The sequence below is a fragment of the Eutrigla gurnardus genome (assembly GCF_963514095.1).
Source record: "Eutrigla gurnardus genome assembly, chromosome: 3".
Classification (NCBI taxonomy): Eukaryota; Metazoa; Chordata; class Actinopteri; order Perciformes; family Triglidae; genus Eutrigla; species Eutrigla gurnardus.
In genome coordinates this window covers 1,148,854-1,172,598 of record NC_139917.1, presented here as the reverse complement: position 1 = coordinate 1,172,598, position 23,745 = coordinate 1,148,854, and the positions used below count along the sequence as shown (strand labels likewise).

General features: G+C 41.7%; 1 protein-coding gene and 1 long non-coding RNA gene across 2 annotated transcripts in view; both read left to right on the top strand.

The window, feature by feature from the left end:
- LOC311010493 overlaps window positions 1–23,745 on the top strand; it is a 315,498-nt gene that overhangs the window by 36,798 nt on the left and 254,955 nt on the right. The window lies entirely within an intron of this gene.
- On the top strand, window positions 5,942–22,911 carry LOC311010422 (uncharacterized protein; the record flags this gene model as incomplete). Its single annotated transcript, XM_084004903.1, has 10 exons — window positions 5,942–5,949; window positions 6,294–6,487; window positions 7,818–8,035; window positions 14,021–14,092; window positions 18,051–18,179; window positions 18,267–18,460; window positions 18,897–19,044; window positions 19,445–19,649; window positions 19,781–19,884; window positions 22,717–22,911. 10 exons carry the CDS (start codon window positions 5,942–5,944, stop codon window positions 22,909–22,911), a joined length of 1,467 nt encoding a protein of 488 aa, XP_083861029.1.

The following is a 23,745-nucleotide window of genomic DNA, read 5'->3' as shown; positions in this document are numbered from 1 at the left end:
AACAATTTCCTGCCGTCTACGTCTACATCACGCTGCTGCTGCTGTTAACGCTTCCGCGTCGCGCCGTCAGTAAAAGGGAGAGGGGGTGCAGTTGAATAGTCAAAAAATAAGGTCCTAACTCCTATTCCTCACTCCTATTCCTTGACCTCTAGGGAAAAGGTCACGGGGTTAAGGAAAGGCGATAGGAGAACTCAAAAGGATTTAGGAAAAGTCGACCGCGGTGCTCAGAGAATCCGACCGGACTTTCACTAAGCTACGTCATTGGACTGCATTCTCCATGCAGTCCAAGCTCTGACCACAAAAGTTGATGAACAAACTGTACTGCTAATAAGGCTTGACAAGCGTATTGAAGCAAATGCTACAGCCACAAAAGAAAATAAACAAGAAATCATCCTGCTCAGGAAAAAGATTGATGAGCTCCAAAAAGAACACAGCACACTAAAAACCTCAACGGAAGAACAGGCTCGTTATAAAAGGAGATGGAACCTGAGATTGACCGGTCTGCCAGAAAAAGAAGGTGAGAACACAAGAGAAATCGTCATCGGGATACTCACAAGAGTTGTGCCTCTGTCTGTGGATCGGCTGCGGGACACCGTGGATACAGTCTATTGCCTGGGTAAACCCCGCAGCCACCTCCAACAACACGCCAAGGGCAATCATCATCCAGTTCGGGATGAGAACCATAAGGGATGAAGTTTGGAAAAGATCAAAGGAAGCGCGTGTGTGCAGCGAGTTGCATATTCGCTTCAAAGAAGATTTCTCCAAAGAAGATCGGGAGGCTCGCTCCAAGCTGTGGCCACTGGTCCAGGAAGCCAGAAAGAAAGGCAAGAGAGCATTTCTGAAGGAAGGATACTCTCTCATTGACAACCGCCGTGTGGATCCAGATTGAACAAGTTTATATTGCTTCTATGGTCCATAACAGGTACTGTGACTTAGTTGGACAATCATATAAATATTCAGTTACCTCAAGGGTTGTTGTAATAAATGTTAAAGCTGGTAATTGATAGGGGCATACCTGCTACTCATCCCTGCACATCGTTCTCTTAGCGCACACTTGATATTTAGCGAATGTTATCTTTTTTTTCACTAAATACTAGGGGATTAAAGAACAATGTTAAACGTAAGGCAACTTTTCTTTTTTGCAAGGAGCAGAAGAGCAATATTATTTTTTTGCAAGAGACTCATTCAGTGGAGGCGGACACTAATTTTTGGAAACAACAATGGGGTGACTGTATTTTCTTCAGTCATGGGACTTCACATTCAGCTGGAGTAATGATCCTAACAGGTTTTCTGGGAATGTAATTAACCACTCAAGTGACATCAATGGTCATTGGTTAATGATGGTAATTGAGTTTAATTATGTCAACTATATTTTGATTTGTGTTTATGGCTATAACAGAAGAACACACAGAAAACAAACAACTTTATTCTTCTTTGAGCAAGATGCTGGAGTTTTGGAAAGTTACATATAATACTGACAAAGTTATAGTTGGAGGAGACTTTAATTTGGTCCCCGACCTATGAATGGATCGTCTCCCTCCTAGAGGGCAAAGTTACTTTTATGAGGAAATCATAAGTGAATTTATTACCACAGGGAATTTAATTGATTTTTGGAGAATGAAAAACCCCAGTACTAATCAATACACATGGTTTAATTCGGCTAATAATGGTCAATGTTCTAGATTAGATTTTTGGTTAATCAATACAAATCTGATTAATGAGGCCCTGAAATGTGAAATTTCAGCATCACCCTTTACTGACCACTGTGCTGTTTCAATTTCCTTTCAATTAGGGGCCAAGTCTATCCCTAACTCTTCATGGAAATTTAATAGTAACCTTCTAGACAGTAAGGATTTTTGCTGCAAAACAAGAACTTGTTATTTGAAATTAATCAAATAGAAATGTCACCCTTGGGTAAATGGGAGTGGTTAAAATTAAAGAAGTTGCTATTGAAACAAGTAAATGCATCTCTAAAGAAAAAAAACAAAAACAAAAAGACATTATTAATGACATGAATAGATTATGTCAAAAAACAGATCTATCTTTAACTGAACAAATTGAATTAAATAAGTTACAAAATCAATTAGACACTATATATAGAAAAAGCAAAGGGTGCATTTATTCGTTCAAGAGCTCGCTGGATTGAGGAGGGTGAAAAAAAGACTTCCTATTTTTTTGGTCTTGAAAAACAAAGGCAAACAAAAAACAAAAAATTAATAAGTTACTTATTAATAATGTGAACACTGACAACCAAGACCAAATTAATGAAGAAATAAGACATTTCTATAACAAACTATATGAATCCAACTTTTCAGAGGAAAATTGTCACATGCTTTTTGAAAAAATTAAGGAATATAACAAAACAATGGATGAGAATTTTAGGCAACTAATGGAGAATGAGCTCAGAATTGAAGAGTTGGATTTAGCAATTGGGCGAATGTCAAAGGGAAAGTCGCCAGGACTGGATGGGTTGACAGTAGAGTTTTATGTCCATTTTTGGAGTGATATTAGAGTACTGCTTTATAATGGTCTTTTGGAATGCATTTCATCGGGTCATTTGTCCCCTACCATGAAAAGGGGTGTTATCACTTTAATTCCAAAACCTAAGAAGGATAAGTTATTGTTGGATAATTGGAGACCCATTACCTTATTATGTAATGTTATTATGTATGTTTTGTTTTTAGACTTCCTTAAGGCGTTCGACTCTATTGAACACTCTTTTTTGTTGAAAACATTACAGTTCTTGGGATTTGGGAGTACATTTTGTGACATCGTTAAAATGCTATACACTGACATCAGTAGCATGGTCTCCTTGAACCCAGGAATGACTCTGAGTTTTAAAGTGCTACGTGGAATTCGGCAGGGTTGCCCTATTTCCCCAAAACTTTTTATTTTGGCAACACAACTGTTAACATTATTAATCAATAATTCAAATGACATAAAAGGAATAACAATTTTTAACAAAGAGTTTAAAATAAGTAAATGTGCAGATGATACATCCATCTTCCTAAAAGATAAATCGATGGTAGACAAAACACTCAGCATCATCTCATCCTTTTCTAAAGCATCAGGATTATCTCTCAATATCAAAAAATGTGAACTATTCCCTATTCACACAAGCTCTGACTCATCTATTGCCTCAATTAGAGTTGAATCAGAAGTTAAATATCTAGGGATTACGATATCAAAAAACTTAATCAGAAGAGAAGACACCAATATTTCTAACCGTATTATGGACATGAAGAAATCACTCAGCCACTGGTTAACCAGAGCCCTTACTATTTTTGGTAGAACCATTCTATCTAAAGCTGAAGGTATTTCTAAACGGATCTATCCCTGCTACTCCCTTTACATTTCCTCGAAAAACTTGAATAAAGCAAACACAGTTATTTTCCAATTTTTATGGAGAAATAAAACCCACTACATTAAAAGGTCTCAACTTGTGAAGGAGTATGACAAAGGTGGCATCAAAGCTCCAGAATTTGAATCAATGGTTGGTACTTTTAGAATGAATTGGATAAAATCTTGCCTGTCTCAGCCGGACTCCATGTGGTTTCATATTCCTAGGTCCTTGTTTGAAAAAATAGGAGGTTTAGACTTTGTTTTGAAATGTGATTTTGAGGTGAATAGGATTCCACACTATAACACACTATAAAAAAATGTATCCAGTGGCAGAATTTCTTAAGAAAAGATTTGGTTATGAGGTGGATAAATGTGCTTTCTATAATGAAGAAGATGAAACCCTAGAGCATATGTTGGCCCTGCGATAGACTGGCGTCCTGTCCAGGGTGTACTCTGCCTTCGCCCAATGACAGCTGGGATCGGCTCCAGCCCCCCTGTGACCCTAAATACAGGATAAGCGGTAGAAAACAGATGGAAGGATGGATAGAGCATATGGTTTTTTTTTTGTCCCACTTCACATCTTTTTTGGTGTGACATATATAATTGGATTGCTTTAAAAATTAAAGATGTACTGCCTCTTAAATTATATGATATTCTCTTTTATTTAGATCATCTAACCGTGGCTGTTTCTGACACTATTAATGTTATTATACTCTTGGGTAAATATCATATCCACTGTGCAAAATGGAGGAACTCCAAACCTTCCTTTGCATGTTTCATAAATGAGTTTAACTTATTCGTTTCATCCCTAAAAACAAACAAACAACAAGTATGCAACAAAATTAAGTCAAAATATTTCTCGTCTCCTTCTCTTCTAAACTTTATTTAAATTTAACTTATCTTCTGCTGCTCTGTTTTTATGTTGAACGTGTATGCCTGGGAAATTGTACTTTATTTATTTGCGTTGATTTATTTATTATTAACCTTTTTGTTTTCAAGATTCCCCTACTGTTATGTTTGCACTCTACACCGTGCCTGTTTTTCATGTGTATTACTGTTGCTGTTGTCCTCATTGAGAGTTTGTATTTTCAATACTAAATAATAAAAAATAAAAAAAAGGTTCCTAACTGAAGAAGTGACCCGGAAGTAAACAAGTGGCCGCCATGATAAGAGCCATTCGAATTCTCTAAATGCAAAGGAAAGGAGCTCCAATGCTTCCTTTCAGAGCTCCTTTAGCATAGGATGCAACGGACCTTCCTATACGAAAGGAAAGGAGATTACGCCGACCCACAATTCTTTGCAAGAGCAACATTTAAAGTGCCGCACACCTCGGCCGTTCATGAAAACAAACGGCTATGTGCATTTACATATTTAACAATTCCTTTCATGCAGACATATAGTAATTGGAATTGTGTTGATACATGTGTGTAGGAATAGGAGTTAGGACCTTATTTTTTGACTATTCGACTGCACCCAAGGAGAATTCGAACAGCTCTTATCATGGCGGCCACTTGTTTACTTCCGGGTCATTCCGGGTTAGGAACCTTCCTAAGCAAAATAGACTATTCGACTGCATCCAGGATGTACCCGGCTTCCGTTCCGTCCCTAAATAATCTTCCGACCTGGAGAAGATTACCTAAAAAGCCTACTTTGAGACATATAGGGGGAGCTCTAAAACACTGTTCATAAACTGTTCATAAACGCTCTGACACAGTCTGACGCTCGCCATTATTAAACCATTATTTTTGAATGGTTTATTCAAAAATAATATTTGTTCAGCTCTTTTTGAGCTGAGTCTGTTTCTTTTTTTGGATAACACTTGCTTACACTTTTGAAAAAATCCTTTCACGGGGTACACTTGTTGCAGGGACACTTAAACATTTCTTAGTCAGTTGGTACAAATTAGGGAAGACAGCACGTCACTCTTGCCAGTATTTCAAATGATCTGCCCGTCTTGGAATAGCCGTTTCGAAACATAGAGGCGTTCTTTCAATCACTGAACTACAGTCACGTGACATGGGCGTTTCAGAACCGCTTTTCGGCACAACGTTTCGAAACGTTTCGATCCGGGACTTCAGAGAAGTGCCGACACGCCCGTTTCGGAAGTCACATCATTACCCTGTAGTGAATGTGGTAACTGTGGTAAGGAAATTGGGCAAGGATCTTAGTGGGGTTAACTGACACCATCCAGACACCTGTAGAAGAATTATGTTAGACTCACTAGGTTTAGAGGGTGCTGCTTCTGTTGTATTTTGATTATTGATGAGATGGATGAATTGATTTTGAAGTAGCTAATGGCTATCTCTCATTTTGGAGAGACCTCTTTAAGTTATATTCATTTCTTTGAGTTAAGCAGCATCCAACAGCCCTTTTTCCGTTCAGTTTGTAAACCCTGCAAATAAATACCTTGTAATTTTACCAAAAACATTCTGGTTTATGTTGATTCCCTTTTCCCCACGAGCCGGGTCGTAACATAAATGGGGGCTCGTCCAGGATCTCTTAATTGCGGTCCTAGTGCAAGTTATTTGTTTGGCAGAGCATTGCCGTTGATTGACTGTTTGACAATTGGTAAGGGAGCGCAGCTAGGTAATTGGGCACCATGGCTGGGCAATTTGACTTGGAGTTCTTTGTAGCCAATCCTACCTTGAGTCAAATAGCTAGCTGTCGGAAGGATGAGTTAGGCCAAATTGCAATCCACTTCGGAATCACTTTTGCTAAACACCTGTTGAAAAGGGAGCTCAAAGCTCTAGTAATTGATAAGTTGGTGGAACAAGGGGTGATTGTAGAACCTGAGCAAATTGAGTCTGCTGCCATTGCTGTTGGCATTCCAGCTCCGGCTGAGGAGGGCCAAAGCCTTGAGGCACAAACAGCCTCCAGGGTGGAAGGCGGGGCAGGTGGGCGGGTGAAAATGCCGTTCACACTTCCTCGCTATGACCATCCCCTTCGATCAGTACTGGCCCCAGAGACGAGGCCCGACTGAAGGTCCGCCTTGCCCGTATCCAGTTGGAAGCCCAGGAAAAGGATTGTGAAAGGCAGGCACAGTTCCATCTTCAGCTGGAAGTAAAAAAGCTGGAGATTGAGGCTGACAAAGCTGTGAGGCTGCGGAAGCTCGAGCTTGAGACTCAGACAGCAGGACAAGAGCGAGGTGCACCTGCTGGTTCAGGAATGACACCTTCTTCCACCATCTCCCCTAATGTTAGTAAAACAGCATTTAATGCTAGTAAGCATATTGCTTTAGTGCCTGTGTTTCGGAAGACTGAAGTGGACTCCTATTTTGGTGTGTTTGAGCGTATTGCGGCTGCATTGCAGTGGCCGGCTGAGGCATGGTCACTCTTACTTCAATGCAAAATTCATGGAAAAGCCCAAGATGCCGTTGCTGCCCTCTCCTTAGGAGACAGTTTGAGTTATGATGCTGTGAAGACTGCAATTCTGCGATCTTACGGGTTGGTCCCCGAAGCGTATAGGCAGAAATTTAGAGATCACAGGAAAGCTCAGAGTCAAACTTCTGTTGAGTTTGCTAGAGAGAAGGGAGTTCTTTTTGATAAATGGAGCACTACTTGTAAAGTTAATGACTTTAACTCATTGAGGGAGTTAATTCTGATAGAGGACTTCAAGAAATGTTTGCCCGAGCGCATTGTAATGTATCTCAATGAGCAGAAAGTAAGTGCCTTGTCCGCGGCGGCAGTCCTAGCGGATGAGTAACGCACAAGGCTACTTTCTCCTCAGGTCCTGCTGAGGGCTCACGCCGTAACATGGGGGTCGTAACCCCTACTGCTGAGGGGTCACGTCGTAACACGCCCCGTAACCCTGTCTCTGCTACTTCATCTCCTAGTCCGCCCCGATTGCAGAGTGCGGAGCGGAAGTGCTTCTACTGTCACCAGACAGCTCATATAATCGCTAACTGTTTGGTCCTTAAAAACAAGGAACAAAATGCTTGTGTTTCCCAGCCTAAACGTGTAGGGTTGATTAAAGCTGAGTCTTGTGTGACAAGCAGGAAGATATTGACGTTTGTTTTAAGCCGTTTGTTTTCGACGCCCTTATTTCTCTCACAGGGGAGCCTGATGACCAGCGCTCTGTGCGTGTCCTGAGAGACACAGCTTGCTCTCAGTCCGTTATTCTGGCCACAGCGCTTCCATTTTCTGAACAATCAGCCTGCGGTTATGGCTCAGTATTACGCGGCATTGAGATGGGATATGTCTCTCGAGCAGTACATAGTGTCCACATCCAGTCCAAATTAGTTACTGGACTTTTTCCTGTCGCGGTCTGTTCTGAGTTGCCAATCCAGGGTATCGTTCTATTGATGGGTAATGACATTGCCGGAGGTAAAGTCAACCCTGCACTGGAAGTGTTAGATTCACCAGTGGGTGATGAATCAACTCCAGTAGCTCAGCTACCGTCCACTGTGTTTCCCACCTGCGCCATTACGCGCGCTCGTGCGAGTAAGAATGAAAATTATGTCCCTGATTTCCTGTTAGCTGACAGTGTGTTTATGTCAGCTTCAGTTTCAGATGAAGCTGAGGTGGAGAAAGAGGTGGTGAAGTCTGCTACATCTCAGGATGAGGTTGCTGTGCTGGGATGTTTTCCCAGCCCAGGCTCAACGTCACCCAGTGATGGGGCACTCCCAGTCACCCGAGAGCGCCTGATCGCTGCGCAGAGGGCTGACCCAACATTGCAGAAATGCTTCTCAAGTGTGGTGAGTAACGGTAAAGCAAGTGGTGAAAAAGTAACTTATCTGTTAGATAAGGATGTTCTAGTTCGTAAGTGGTCCCCTGTAAGTTGCACTGATTCTGATTGGGCTGCTGTCTATCAGGTAGTTGTACCTTTGGAAAATAGACAGCATGTTTTGACAGTAGCACATGAAAGCCAATGGTCTGGACATTTGGGAGTGACAAAAACCTACCGGCTCATTCTCAAACACTTCTTTTGGCCCGGATTGAAATCAGATGTAGCCAAGTTCTGCCGTGGCTGTCATGTGTGCCAACTGGCGGGTAAACCAAATCAGCCTATTCCTCCTGCACCATTACATCCGATACCTGCAATAGGGGAACCTTTCGAACGTGTAATAATAGACTGTGTCGGACCCTTGCCCAGAACTAAAAGCGGAAATCAATATTTACTTACAGTCATGTGCGCTGCCACTCGCTTTCCCGAAGCCATCCCGCTGCGTAAAATTACTGCTGGGGCTATAGTGAAAGCATTGACCAAGTTCTTTTCCACTTTTGGTCTTCCCCGTGTGGTTCAAACCGATCAAGGTTCCAATTTCCAGTCTAGACTATTTAATCAGGTTCTTAAAACACTGGATGTGCGACATGCAGTTTCCTCTGCATACCACCCTGAATCCCAAGGCGCATTAGATCTCCGAAACACCTTCATCTCACATACTTGATCAAGGCCTTCATGAATGGCCCCTGTTGTGACACTATGTAGAAAGAACCCAGCTGTTCCGAGGGAAGTCACACCTTTATGTTGTCTCAGGACGTCTCTTCCTCTTGGGAGAGACGCGTATTGAATCTATGTAAATCCACTGTTTAGACCTGCCCCTTTGGTTCTGTATAAAGTTATCCCTCACCTCACATCATTTAGAATGGACTGTGTGGCAACGCAACATTGTCTTTTCTCCACTGTCAGTGATTAAACCTCATTTGAACCAGCCACAGAATTGGACCTGAAGAGTTTTCTTCCACAATATGGCGTTGTCGGCAGCTCGCTAACCCTGGGCTAGAGGACGTCTTGACTGGAGGGAGTGATTTTGAATATTAGCAATCGGCGCCAAATTCAAAGGGTAAAGGAAGCCTCTTGTAAAATTCCTAACTTTTGCTGATATTCACAATGCCCTGTCTCGGGTCCGGATCTTCCATAGACCCAGGTAACGCGATTTAAATTTTCAAATAGCAGCGGTTGACTGCAGGCTGTTCTGGTGAGTTTTAAGAAAAAAAAAAAAAAAAAGGCCTTATGTAGTATAATAACAGATTGCATGGTGGAATTCTCCGTCACCTTATGGGTTTGAGTTTTTCTCGGTGTAACGGATTATTATATGAGGTGGATGATATTGTTATGGAGTAACCAGGCTTCCATACATATTGTCGTAAATCCTATTGGTAGCATAATGACAGTTTGCATGGTGGAATTCTCCGTGATCTTATGGATCTGAGTGTTTCTCTATGTGAGGGATTGTTATGTGAGGTAGACAATTTTAGTGGAGTGAATCAGTCTGACACTATATTGTCATAATTCCTAAACTTGGTAGCATAATGACAGTTTGCATGGTGGAATTCTCCGTGACCTCATGGGTCTGAGTGTTTCTCTATGTGAGTGATTGTTATGTGAGGTCGACGATATTTAAGTGGGGTAGCCAGTCCACCACTCATATTGTCCTAAATCCTATTGGTAGCATAATGACAGTTTGCATGGTGGAATTCTCCGTGACCTTATGGGTCTGAGTGTTTCTCTATGTGAGGGATTGTTATGTGAGGTCGACGATATTTAAGTGGGGTAGCCAGTCCACCACTCATATTGTCCTAAATCCTATTGGTAGCATAATGACAGTTTGCATGGTGGAATTCTCCGTGACCTTATGGGTCTGAGTGTTTCTCTATGTGAGGGATTGTTATGTGAGGTCGATGACATTGAAGTAGGGGTAGCCAGACCGCCGCTCATGTCATCGTAATCCCTACTTGGTAGTATAATGACGGTTTATATAGTGAAATTCTCTGTAAATTAGGATTTTTCTGTGTGAGGGATTGTTATGTGAGGTCGATGACATTGAAGTAGGGGTAGCCAGACCGCCGCTCATGTCATCGTAATTCCTACTTGGAAATATAATGACGATTTGCATAGTGAAACTCTCTGTAATCTTATGGATTTCAGTGGTTCTCTTTGTAAAAGATTGTTATATTGAATGAATGAGGTGTGTATAACCGGTTTGACAGTTGTATGAGCTCATTGTAACGTCATATTTGTCAATGTTGTGTATTTGTGTTTTGCTGTGATTTAAGGCCCGCTGTGGCCATAAAAATGTTGTTTTCTTGCTGTGAGAAATTATTGCTGGAATTGAATAGTTGTTCAGGAGGTTACAATTGAACACAACATTCCAGCTCTAGTTCCTTATCCATTAGTTAATAGCCTTTTGATCACTGTGATTCACGACTGCTGTTTTGCGATAAACCACGTGGCTAAGAGCACTTTATTTTCATGTAAATACAAATTTTTCTTCACTGTGTAGAATCACTTCTTTAGCTAGTTGGGTTGTAAGTCTGTTTTAATTAATTTTCCCCAACCTACTTTAGTTTTCTTTTTAAATACGTTATATTCTATTTTTTTTATTTCTTGTTACACCCTTTATCCCTTCTCTAACTAGTTGGTTTGTCTCTCTGTTTTAATTAGTTTCCCCCACCCTGCCCTTTGTTATTAACTCTTTTGTTCTTTACTATAGTTTAATTATTGGTTCTTTTAGTATTCTGGCTTCTCTTTAGCCTGTTGATTCGTTTATTTTTTTTTAATTCACTTCACCCTACCTACCATCTATTATTTTAGTATTTTTGTAAATATTTCATTTTTTTCAATTTTATGATTTCTTGTTTCTCATAACTCATACTGTACCTTATCCTTCTAGTATTATCATTTCGTTTGAGCCGGTTGTTTCTGTATCAATTAATTTGCCCCCTTTTATTTTTTTGTCAAAATACTGTTCTCAATATTTAGTACTATTATTATTTTCTCGTTAATCATTTTATAATATTTTTGTTTCAATTGTATTTTTATTTTCACTGTATTTCATTTTTATCTTTATTATTATTTTTTTCATTTTCGCCTGGTTTTTGCCTGGAATGCTCTATACAAATCTGGCACCCTATTGAACGGAGTTAAACTGAGAGAGTGTTCAGAGACACCAGGATGAACGCATTCACAGTAGCGTTCATCAGGCAGAAATACAGTACGTTCAGTTCACGTTCGCCCAAATATGAACGAGTTCAAGAACTATCGTTCAATGAACAGGTTCAGGCACAACACTGTTTAGCAGTATTGCTTCTGTAACTAGTTGGTTGTCTGTCTGTTTTAATGCGTTTTCAGCAACCTACCTGTTGCTATTTTAGTCTTTTTGTAAATACATTATTTTTCTATTTTATTACTTCAGGTTTCACATACTGTTAGTACCTTGTCCTTTAAGTGTTATTGTTTATCTTAACTAGTTTGCAGTTTTTTTTTGTCTATATGAATTAATTTTTACCTTTTGTTAATATTATTTTTTTAATTTTTTTAAATGTATTATTTTCATTTTTTAATTTCTCGTTAAAATTATGTTGGTTTTAATTTTTATTTCATCTTATTTTTTATTAGTGTTTCATTATTACACTCAACAAAAATATAAACGCAACGCTTTTGTTTTTGCTCCCATTTTTCATGAGATGGACTTAAAGATCTAAAATTCATTCCAGATACACAATATTACCATTTCTCTCAAACATTGTTCACAAATCAGTCTAAATGTGTGATAGTGAGCACTTCTGCTTTGCTGAGATAATCCATCCCACCTCACAGGTGTGCCACATCAAGATGCTGATCTGACATCATGATTAGTGCACAGGTGTGCCTTAGACTGACCACAATAAAAGGCCACCCTGAAATGTGCATTTTTTTGCTTTATTGGGGGTCTGGGGACTCAGAACCAGTCAGTATCTGGTGTGACCACCATTTGCCTCATGCAGTGCAACACATCTTCTTCGCATAGAGTTTATCAGATTGTCAAATGTGGCCTGTGGAATGTTGGTCCACTCCTGTTCAATGGCTGTGCGAAGTTGCTGGATATTAGTGGGAACTGGTACACGCTGTCGTATACGCCGGTCAAGCACATCCCAAACATGCTCAATGGGTGACATGTCCGGTGAGTATGCTGGCCATGCAAGAACTGGGACATTTTCAGCTTCCAAGAATTGTGTACAGATCCTTGCAACATGGGGCCGTGCATTATCTTGCTGAAACATGAGGTGATGTTCATGGATGTATGGCACAACAATGGGCCTCAGGATCTCATCAAGGTATCTCTGTGCATTCAAAATGCCATCAATAAAATGCACCTGTGTTCTTCGTCCATAACAGATGCCTGCCCATACCATAACCCCACCACCACCCTGGGCCACTCGATCCACAACATTGACATCAGCAAAGCGCTCACCCACACGACGCCACACACGCTGTCTGCCATCTGCCCTGAACAATGTAAACCGAGATTCATCCGTGAAGAGAACACCTCTCCACGTGCCAGACGCCATCGAATTTGAGCATTTGCCCACTCAAGTCTGTTACGGCAACGAGCTGGAGTCAGGTCAAGACCCCGATGAGGACGACGAGCATGCAGTTGAGCTTCCCTGAGACGGTTTCTGACAGTTTGTGCAGAAATTGTTTGGTTATGCAAACCAATTGTTTCAGCAGCTGTCTGAGTGGCTGGTCTCAGACGATCTTGGAGGTGAACCTGCTGGATGTGGAGGTCCTGGGCTGGTGTGGTTACACGTGGTCTGCGGTTGTGAGGCCGGTTGGATGTACTGCCATATTCTCTGAAACGCCTTTGGAGACGGCTTATGGTGGAGAAATGAACATTCAATGCACGAGCAACAGATCTGGTTGACATTCCTGCTGTCAGCATGCCAATTGCACGCTCCCTCAATGCTTGTGGCATCTGTGGCATTTTGCTGTGAGACAAAACTGCACATTTCAGAGTGGCCTTTTATTGTGGGCAGTATAAGGTACACCTGTGCACTAATCATGATGTCAGATCAGCATCTTGATGTGGCACACCTGTGAGCTGGGATGGATTATCTCAGCAAAGCAGAAGTGCTCACTATCACACATTTAGACAGATTTGTGAACAATGTTTGAGAGAAATGGTAATATTGTGTATCTGGAATGAATTTTAGATCTTTAAGTCCATCTCATGAAAAATGGGAGCAAAAACAAAAGTGTTGCGTTTATATTTTTGTTGAGTGTATTTTCGCTTGTACATTTTTATTTTATTTTTTCTCTCTTCTAAAAAAAAAGGGATAAATTAACTGAATTATATGATTTGCCATCAATCCTAAAGACTTGAATTGTAACTTGAAACTTTGAATTGTCCTCTGAGGTTGTAAACACAATAGGCGTCTCCGGCATCACTAAACAACCCAGTAAGTGCTCCAATGACGGTGGAATTAGGCCCCCTATCTAGAGAACATGCCTTTCTAATGGCTACTGATACCCCTCTGAACTTACTGGGTCGTGATTTATTATGTCAATTTGGCTGCACCATTAATGCACCCCTTATGGGGTATATCTTGATGTACCTGATGCTAATGTTAATACTGTGTTTTCTAGGCTACAACAGGTTTCCCGATCAGTGACCTATGCTTGGCAGTTGCCCTCTCCTCAACTTTCTTTAAAACTTCAAACAATCTATGACCATATAACCAAACAACCCACTTCTCCTTTCCTTTCTTGGTTGATTTCTGAAATATCTGACTCTTTGCTCTGGTTTCCCTCACTCCATTGTCTAGCTCATCACGATGCAGTTCCAAATTCTGAGTATATTCAAAAAGCTGAGCAAGATGAAGGAGCAACCTCCCTCTTGCATGTTAATGATATATATTTTGGTCATGCAGGGATTGCACTTGATGTAAAACTATCTCTCACTCAACAACCTATGTTTCAGAAGGATGACGGTGTTCCCCATATCGTAGTAGCTACTGCTAACAAATACGACACCGTGGAGCTGGGCAAGATGGTAAAGTTATTCCAATGTTGTAATGACAAAACATTTTGTGATACTGTTGTTACCCACTGTACAAGGTTGGCTCTTTGGGGTACATCCTGTGCGTCTCTTTTGACCCACAACCTGTTATCTTTTCAACTCTGTCACAGACAGAATCACACCTAGCCCCCCAGCCTATTTCTCCATCTACAACCTCCTTCCATCTTCATCCCAGATCCCTCCTGCTTTGTGTTCCTCCCACCCTAATGATGTGGGACTGATTCTTTCTGCTTCTAGTGTAAAAATGAATGTCAACCCAGATAAACCACTCCCAAAGAAACGCCAGTATCCCCTTAAACCCGACACAGAACTTGGAATTGCACCTGTGATAGAGTCCTTGTTAGAACAAGGAATAATAATAGCTACCTCCAGCCTCTGTAACACTCCCATTTTGCCCATACCAAAAAAAAAACAAAAAAACAAATAAGACAAGTTATAAGATCTCAGTGCAGTTAATGATGTGTTAACCCTATTTTTCCTGTAGTTCCAGATCCAACCACTATCCTCTCCTCCTGTTCTGTTCATCCCAGATCACTGTATTTTTTTTATTTCAGTCACGCTGTGGAAACTACTTCCTCCATGCTACTGAGATCTCCACAAAACACTATTTGCCCCCACTCTGTCTCCCATGTTGTCTTCCGCTCTGAAACGCAACATTTTTCCTCCTCTAGACAGACTTGTTATGACTTCACCCTTCTTTCCAAATCTAACCTTACTATTGAGCGCTGATCACCTCTTAACTCTGTTTCCCTCCTTCCTTCCCTAATTGATGGCAAGCCATATAGTTGTGAAAGTTGATCTTAGTTGATCATTATGCTCACCCCGTCCCGAACCACTAGACACACCACTTGCAAAACCTGAGTTAATTTGTTTGTAGATGGTAGCTCATACCGCTCTCCCACTGGAGCACTTGACTAGAACCCTATGAAATCTGTTTTAATTTTTCAAGATTCCTTTTATTTTTCCAGAATTTCGTGCTCTCCGTTTTAATTTTCTAAATCCCGGTTTCTGTTTAATTTTTCTAAATTATTTTTTTCCAGTTTAATTTTTCTAAATTTTTATTTTCCATTTTATTGTTTTTTTTCCCTAAATTCCATGCTTTCTGTTTTCCATTTTTCGGACTTCTGTGTTTTCCGTTTAAATGTTTCAAAATTCTGTTTTCCGTTTTCATTTATAGAAATTCAGTATTTTATAGCATTTTTTCATCAAATAGTGTCTAATCGTGTAGGTGATAGATCAAAATAAAGAAATTTCTAGCAGTCCCCTGCCCCTGACTTTCGCTGTGTCTAAAATCAGCGTACCTGTCAATCCACTCGCTGCTATTTATGTTTCACTTTTCAGACATGCTGGATGAGGCGGTGTTCCCGTTGATTACACAATGTTTACCCCCCCCCCCCCCCCCCCCTTTTCCCACTTAGGTATGGTAACAAACTCTTATAATGTTCGAGAAAACATTGATTTTCAGATTTTGACAAATTCCACGAAATTCCACGTTTTACAGGTATTCCTCTCAGATTCTGCGTTTTAGTCTATGTGCATTGTGGGAATCAGAGAGCCCTACACTTGACTCAGGTTATGCAATTGGTCCCCTATTTGAGATCCTAGAATCTCACCCACCCCCCATGCTCAGCCCCACAAGCTGAGCTCTTTGCTTTAACGTGGCTACGTTACAAGCTGCCCCCGACACCTCTGAGCGCTCTGCCTGGTTGTGTTGTTTTATGAATTGTGGAGCTCCTGCGACGGCCGCGCATTAGCCACACATTTCTTGCTTCCTCAACTTGTTTGTGTGACACATGGTGTGACTCACAGGAGCAAATGGGGAATGGTTGCTGCAATAAGCAGATTTACGTTGCTCCTGTTACGTCCCTAAATTCAAACAATTTTGTCGACACAAACCAAGAAGAGCATTCCCCCCGTGAGGACTCTTTTTTAAATATGCTGATTGACTTTGTACAAAGTCATATGTTCACATGTTATTGTTATTGTTTTTTTAATCATATGTTTTCAACATAGACTGAAGTTTTTGCAAACAGAAAAGCAGACACCACAACAGTGACTACCCTGCTCCTCAGAGATATTGTCTGTCTGTTTAGGATCCCACACTGGATTAACAGCGACGACGGCACCCATTTCAACTCCTCTATCACACGAGAACTCTGCAAGGAACTGTGTTCTTCTGTCTAAGCTCTGCACTAACAGGTGATCGCAGCCCAGATTGCCCAGATCGCAAGACCTGCCTACTTCCTGGTTCCAGCCGGTGATCTGATTGGTGCGGCGCCTGGCAATCCTCGGCAAGGGACCGCACATCCTGCTTAACATGACACAGCTGCACAACACAGGGCGCGTTTCGGATCGCATGCATTTGCGCCGATGCATGCACGAGACTTGAGAGGATCCGCCGGAACTCGTCATAAACATGCCAAGTTCCCACCATGTCAAGTCGGACACAGGTGCACTTCACGGACTTTTTCAAAAAAAAAATTGATTTAAACTTTATTAATAATTGTATACATAACACAAACTATCGCGCCAGGGGAAACTTCACGGACTTTGCACAAAGAATATGGCCTGCCCAGTGGCGCTGGCTTTCTTCGTCGCTGACGAACTCGAGCCGAAGCATTTGAACTCCCCTTGTTGACGGAGGCTGAGGAATTTTGATCACGTGGTATTTCCCACGTGATCATTCTAACCAACTAGGGCAACGTTGAGGGGAGTGTCTTATGTCCGCACTTATTTCAGACCATCTGCAGAGAAAAGCATGCGAAGGGAGGTACCTGGAGATACCGCAAGTTTTTAAAGTCATGTGACATGTCGCAAAGGGAAGTTATCACCAGCATTTGTGACGTTTTTTTCCCAGAATGCCTTGTTTTGCGAGGCAAATGCATGCGCATGCTTGATTCGAAACAAGCCTACAGATACACATACCCAGTTAACGAAGGTGGCCGTAACAGGTGTGCAGAAAGGGTGTTCTGAAATGAGTGTCAGGAGATTTTGTGCACATCACAACATTTCCAGGAGGGGACATGTATCGGACACACAATTAGAGGTTACGATCAGCAGGGCAATAAATCAGGTAGGTTATTTTGGTTTTCTTTGACAAGTCACATTTACTCTGTTACATATACTTGATTAGGTTTTTGGATAAATTGTACGAGTAGGTTTACATCATCTCCATACTATTTACTTGAGTATAGGCTACTTGTGAAGAAGAATGTACTCTTACTCCTCTACATTCGGCTACACTGAGCTAGTCACTTTTCTTTTTTACCCATTCAGTATTCTAGGCATCATTATTACCACCCTCCTCAGTAACGCGTTAGTAACGCGTGATGCCAGTGACGCCAGTAATCACTGAATATGAAATATTCTTAGTTACGTAACGCGTTACTCCAATCTGACCATTTTTTCGAGTAACGAGTAATCTAACGCGTTACTATTTCCAAACCAGTAATCAGATTAAAATTCCTTATTCAAATCACTGTGTTACTATTATTAGTGGCGAGAGGTTTATGCACTCGACTCTGTTTACTTTCGATAAAAACGAAACTTAATAATATCAGACACAGACCGTAGAACCTCCGTATCCCTACGCATTAGCGCAACTGCGTATAATAAACAAGATCCCTACTATCAGTGCCGTGCTTGGCGTTACTGTTAAAAATGCACTTCCAATAAAGTGAGTATTGGCAAAACCGCTTGTCATTTTCATGTTGAGGCGGCGGGGGGTGTTGTCGGCAGCTGCTGAATGTAACTAATAAAGTAACCTGTAATCTAACTTAGTTACTTTTAAAAACAAGTAATCAGCAAAGCAACTGAGTTTTTTTTAAAGGAGTAATCAGTAATCAGATAACTTTTTCAAGGTAACTGTGGCAACACTGTTCATATTTCATGTTGACTAGGCTACATTTCACAGCTTATGTTGATTCATCAGACAGGGTCAACATATGGCCGAAAGATGATGACCGGGTACCTGTCTGCAATGGGAGTGGTTGCTGGTGAACGCCGGGTGGGGAAGATTTTGAGAGCAACTCATCGTCCCTATCACGAAATGCGCAAACGTGTAAGTATCTTTTGCGAGCCTTTAATGTTGTGGTTTATGGTATAATGTATTTTACTAGCTGACTTTTATTTGCTTTTCCCCCCAAAGGGCGCACGTAACCTTAACCCCGTCCCCTACAGTGCAGAATACATGGGACACAAAGTGCACATCGACCAGAACGAAAAATTGGTCATGTTCGGAGTAACACACGTTCTCGCAATAGATGGGTACAGCAGTAAGGTCGTTGCCCACGCAACCATGCCTGTCAAAAATAATCTCACGATCTACGAAGATGTTTACAGGTTAGTACGGTGCTTCTCAACCTTTTTTATTTTGCTTTAATACCCCCTTCCTCTGATTTCTGAATCCAAGTATCCCCTAGGGCAAAAACACATTTTTCAAAACAGTTTTTTGTGACATTTTTGCAAGATTTGTGTGACTTTTTTTGCAACCCCCCACCAGAAGCCTGCAGATGACTGTAGGTGTGATCTATTAGCTGGAAAATACAATAGGGACATAGCCTGAAGCCTCACACAGTTCCACTACAAATTTGAGAAAAACGAATCACATCTATAGTCATCTGCAGGCTTCTGTTGCACAATTTATTTAGGTATGTCATCTCATGTAATTGTGGACACAATGCACTCGTAGATTGCAATATTCTTGATCTATCCTACATTGCAGACTTAACATTTGATGAGTCAACATTTGATTGAGTCATGTTTCACTATTTTATAGATCAGCAGTTCTTGAATATGGGATGTGGGACCAGGTCAGGGTGGACCATGGCCGGGAATTTTACTTGTCCTGCTACATGCAGGAGATGCTGTCTAACTACAGACACAACTTGCAAAGGCAACCAAATCTCCAAACTCAGTCAACAAAGGTGAGGTAACGGCTTCCTTAATGTACAAAATGTGCCTTGTTTATGCCTGAAATGAGACTATGCTTTGGAGATGTTACTCAGATGTTACGTACTGAACAGCAAAATAAACTCTAGCAGTGATTGTTATTGGAATATATAGCTAACAGAAAATATCACTTAACCTTAACCAGATGCACCCTTGAGTGGGGATGCTTGTAGGTACCCCTACACATCAATGGTCCTCCTTGGACTCCCAATCAACCCTCTTCATATTGTCTGTTAACTTTTTACATCTGATATAATCCTATTTCCTCTCACCATGTTGATTTTGCAGACTAAATTGAGTGGGGATTTTTTTTAATTGAGTGTTGGTTTTACATTATCCATCTAAAAAAAAAATCTACCCTTTTCTTGTCTACAGAATCATACGGTAGAGCGAATGTGGGTAGAGATCAACAACCGGGTAAATTACCCATTGAAGGAGGCCCTCATTCAGCTGCAGGATCAGGAAGTCCTCAACATGGACGACAACGTCACCAGATACTGTACATCTAACCTTACTGCTGAGCTGTGCAAGATTGGCATAACAAGAGCTGTTCTTGCATGGAATGCACATAGAATCCCGGGTGAGTTACATAAAAAAAAACATGTAACACATTACAGTCCAGTCCTTTTGTGTGAAGTTTTTCTTTATTTTAAAGTTGACAGTGAATTCACACAATAGCTGACATTTTGTGACCTATGCTTTGCTTCACAGGCAAAGGAACACCCAATCATTTGGCTGCAGGAGGATGTCCAAAAAAACTAGGAGATGATTTGTTGCCACATGTCTCCCAAGCAGCAGACATGTACCAGCAGGATGTTGGCTCTTCACTTACTAGAGTCTCCTGTTTTGGAACTGACCCCTTCTCAAATGAGGAGGACAAAATATCAGCAGAACAACGATTTGCTGAGGGGTACCCTGATATTTCAGTTTTATTAGACAATGTGGTAAACTATAATTTTGCACCTTTTCAGGATGCATTGCTGTATCTGATAAACATTACACAACAATATGCATGAAAATGGCAAATAAAGACAAGTTGGTACTGGATAAACTGTATATTTTGTTACTTTCATTGAATTGCAACCCAAATCAAACACAATCAACAATGTTTTGGTAAATGGCCTCATTTATATAGCGCTTTTCTCCAAAGCGCTTTACAGGAATGACTGTCACTCACCCATTCACTCACACATTCACACACTGACAGCGGAGTCAACCACGCAGGGCGACAGCCAGCTCGTCAGGAGCAATTGGGGTGAGGTGTCTTGCTCAGGGACACCAGGCACTTAGCTAGGAGGAGCCGGGGATCGAACCAGCAATCTTGCGGTTGCCAGCCGAACGCTCTACCTCCTGAGCTAATATCGCCACATTGTCATCATCAGTTATGTACAGGCTAGGAGCATATACCTTTGAAAGAAAAGCATCAGCTAAATGTTAAATACAGATGTATGTATACAGCCTACCAAACATTTATTTTTATTGCAATGCTATTATTATAATATTCTATTGCTCCCCCCTCAGCTCGCACTCACACACATCCCAGTTCTCTCTCTCTCTCTCTCTCTCTCACACACACACACACACACACACACCAGTTCTCTCTCTCTCACACACACACACACACTTTTGTAAATAGGCTTATAGCTTTTAAATTTCAATTATCTTACACTGAGGAGCCTTAATGAGTCGGCTAGCCGTATGCCATGCATAGCATCCTTTGGTCTTAGCATGTTCTCCAAGCATACGAAAAAAGTGTTACCTACCTGGAATATTCTGGCGACTTTATCTCCAATCATGTCGCTCTCCTTAAGCGTGAGCCTTTTGTTTCCTTTAAAAAGGATAAAACTCGACTCCATTCTTACCGCACCGACACCACGCTGAAGTTAATTAAACTAGGCTACCGCACTGCTTCCTGCGCTTCCTGCAACGCGAATCAATCCGCGCGATAATTTATTTTATTTCCGGCCCACAGGCTGAAAAGCGTAAAAATTGAAAATTGAAAATGGAATTACAGAAATTCAAGGCCTTTCGCGAAAACTACATTTTGGGTCAGAAAATGCAATGGTTTTTGGTTGTCCGATTTTTGTTTAAGAAATGGAAATAGAAAAAATGGCCCTAAATTTGTTTTTTGATTTGCGTTTCAAAATTGGAAATAGAATGAACGGAAGGTACACGGACCCAAACGATAGTCGGATGGCCGCAACGTACACGGACCCCCTCCCCTGCCAACTTAACATGCTGGGACATGTTCAGAGAGTTAAGATGTTAGAGAACCTGTTGGCTGAACAAAAACATCACATTTTCAAGGTGAGCATCATTAATTTACAAAACATTTCGACTTAAGCAATGAATCTGGGTTTATTCTGAAATCTGATATGATCAATACTGGACTGGAATATGTTGTACTACTACTATGTAGCTAACCCTAGTCATATAGCAGTGAAATTTGGCCATCCTACCCTTTAGTTTAGCGTACCAGGGTTTCATTGTAATCGGAAATCGGTAACTTCCAACTGCTGAGTCAGGCTCCCTCTACTCTAAAGTGTTTGACCGGCACAGGTACATTTCATTATTGCTGACTCGCAATGGAGGATCAACAGCCAGAGAAAGAAGACCATTCAACCTCCAGTCCCAAGAAAAAGACACAAACTATATATATATATATACATATATATAGATATATATATATATTGTAGGAATTTTGTTCCTGTCTGGCTCAGACTGGGTTTCTCCTTACTTTATAATACTAAATACATGTTTGTGCAAGCTTAATGTGGTTAAGTACGTTCATGGAGGGTGTATATTCTGTTCGGCTGAGTTCATGCTCTACAAGGAGTGAATCATGCAACCTCCTTTGCTGATTTTTACCTTCTATTTCTCTGCCGCTTTCTGAGGAGGATAGGATAGGTTAATATCAAACACATTACATGATTATGAAACATACAATTTTCAGGTATCATCATACATTTTAAGCATCATTATATCTACAATATATATATATATATATATATATATATATATATATATATACAGTGCTATGCATAAGTTTAAGCAACCCATGCCAAGTAATGCTAAAGAGGAATAAGAAATCAGCTTTTGTGAATTGATCTTAATGCCTTATTTAAACAAATGAGGAAAAATCCTACCTTTTAGGACATTAGGCATTGTGGCACAGAGTCAATTGCTACCTCCAAACTTCATGTGACTGTCACGGCTGAGCGCAGACAGGAGAACCCAAATGCAAGACCAGGAGTCAGATAGTCTGTTCACAAAAAAGATTGAATAATGTTCACCAAAAAAAACACAGAAGGGCTAACAGCAGTCAGGGAATCCAGAATCCACAAAGACAGGCGCGGGGCAGACGTGAGGCAGGTAACCAGACAGGCAGGGTCGAGTGACGGAGTGAAACCTGCACCGGCGGGTGAAGAGGAGCGACGAATGAGTCAAGCAGCCAAGGATTCATCCACATATTTCTTCATGGCTGCTGTCTCAGGGCCAGACAGGGAATACAACCTCCCTTTAGGGGGACTTGTGCCTGGTCGGAGGTCGATGGCGCAATTGTATGGTCTGTGAGGAGGTAGGGCAGAAGCTCGAGCCTTATTGAAGACTTGTTTTAGATCATGATAACATGAGGGTACCTTTTCGAGAGCTGGAAAAACAGTTTCTGGGTCCAAGTGATTGGAGATGCTGGTGGATGCAACGGTCACCTTGGAGACTTCCGGGCACGGAGGGGAATTGACCCAAACACCACAGGTAAGGGAGCATGTGGGGCCCCAGGCACGGATCTCACCCGTTCTCCAGTTCACGTGTGGGTTGTGACGGATGAGCCAGGGGTGACCTAAGATGAGTGGATGCAAGGGAGTCCGACACACATGAAAACTGATTCTTTCAGTGTGTTGATCAGGGAACCTGAGGGTGAGTGACTGAGTCCGATGGGTGACGCGGCAGATGAGCCCTCAATCCAGCGCGCAAGCCTCCAGGGGGCGTTGAAGCCGGAACAGACGGAGATTGAGCTTCTTGGCGAGGCTGGAGCCAATGAGGTTAGCGTCAGAACCTGAGTCAACCAGGACGGACTGCTGGAGAGAAACTGAGGGAGAACACAGAAACACTAGAGGTTGCAGACGAGAGGGATTAGAAACAGTTAATGTGCGGCTCACAAATGCCCTCCCCCTCATTGGTGAGCCCTGGCTTTTACTGGACATGTGGAGATAATATGTCCTAATTGGCCGCAGTAGAGACAGCGACCTTCTGACATGCGCCTTTGACGCTCCTCCGGGGAGAGTTGGGTGCGGCCAACCTGCATAGGTTCCTCTCCTGTAGCAGCAGTGGCCCCGGGAGGAGGCAGAGCCGGGAGAACTCTGTTGTTAGCTCCGAAGGGGGGCACCGTTGGTCTGAGTGGAGAGGGTTCTACTAGCCACTGAGCCATCTGGTCTGATATCCTGATTGCTGTTGATATTGCCTCATCCAGGGAAAGCTGTTCCTGCCTCAGCGCAATCTCTCGGCCAATGGTGCGGTTGAGCCCACTCTGAAATGCGGTGAGCAGTGCCTGGTCATTCCATCCGGACTCAACAGCTAAGGAGCGAAAGTCACTGGCAAACTCCCTTACTGAGCGCCTCCCCTGCCTTAGCCTCAAAAGCTGTTGACCAGCCTGTTGTCCTCTAATGGGGTGATCATAA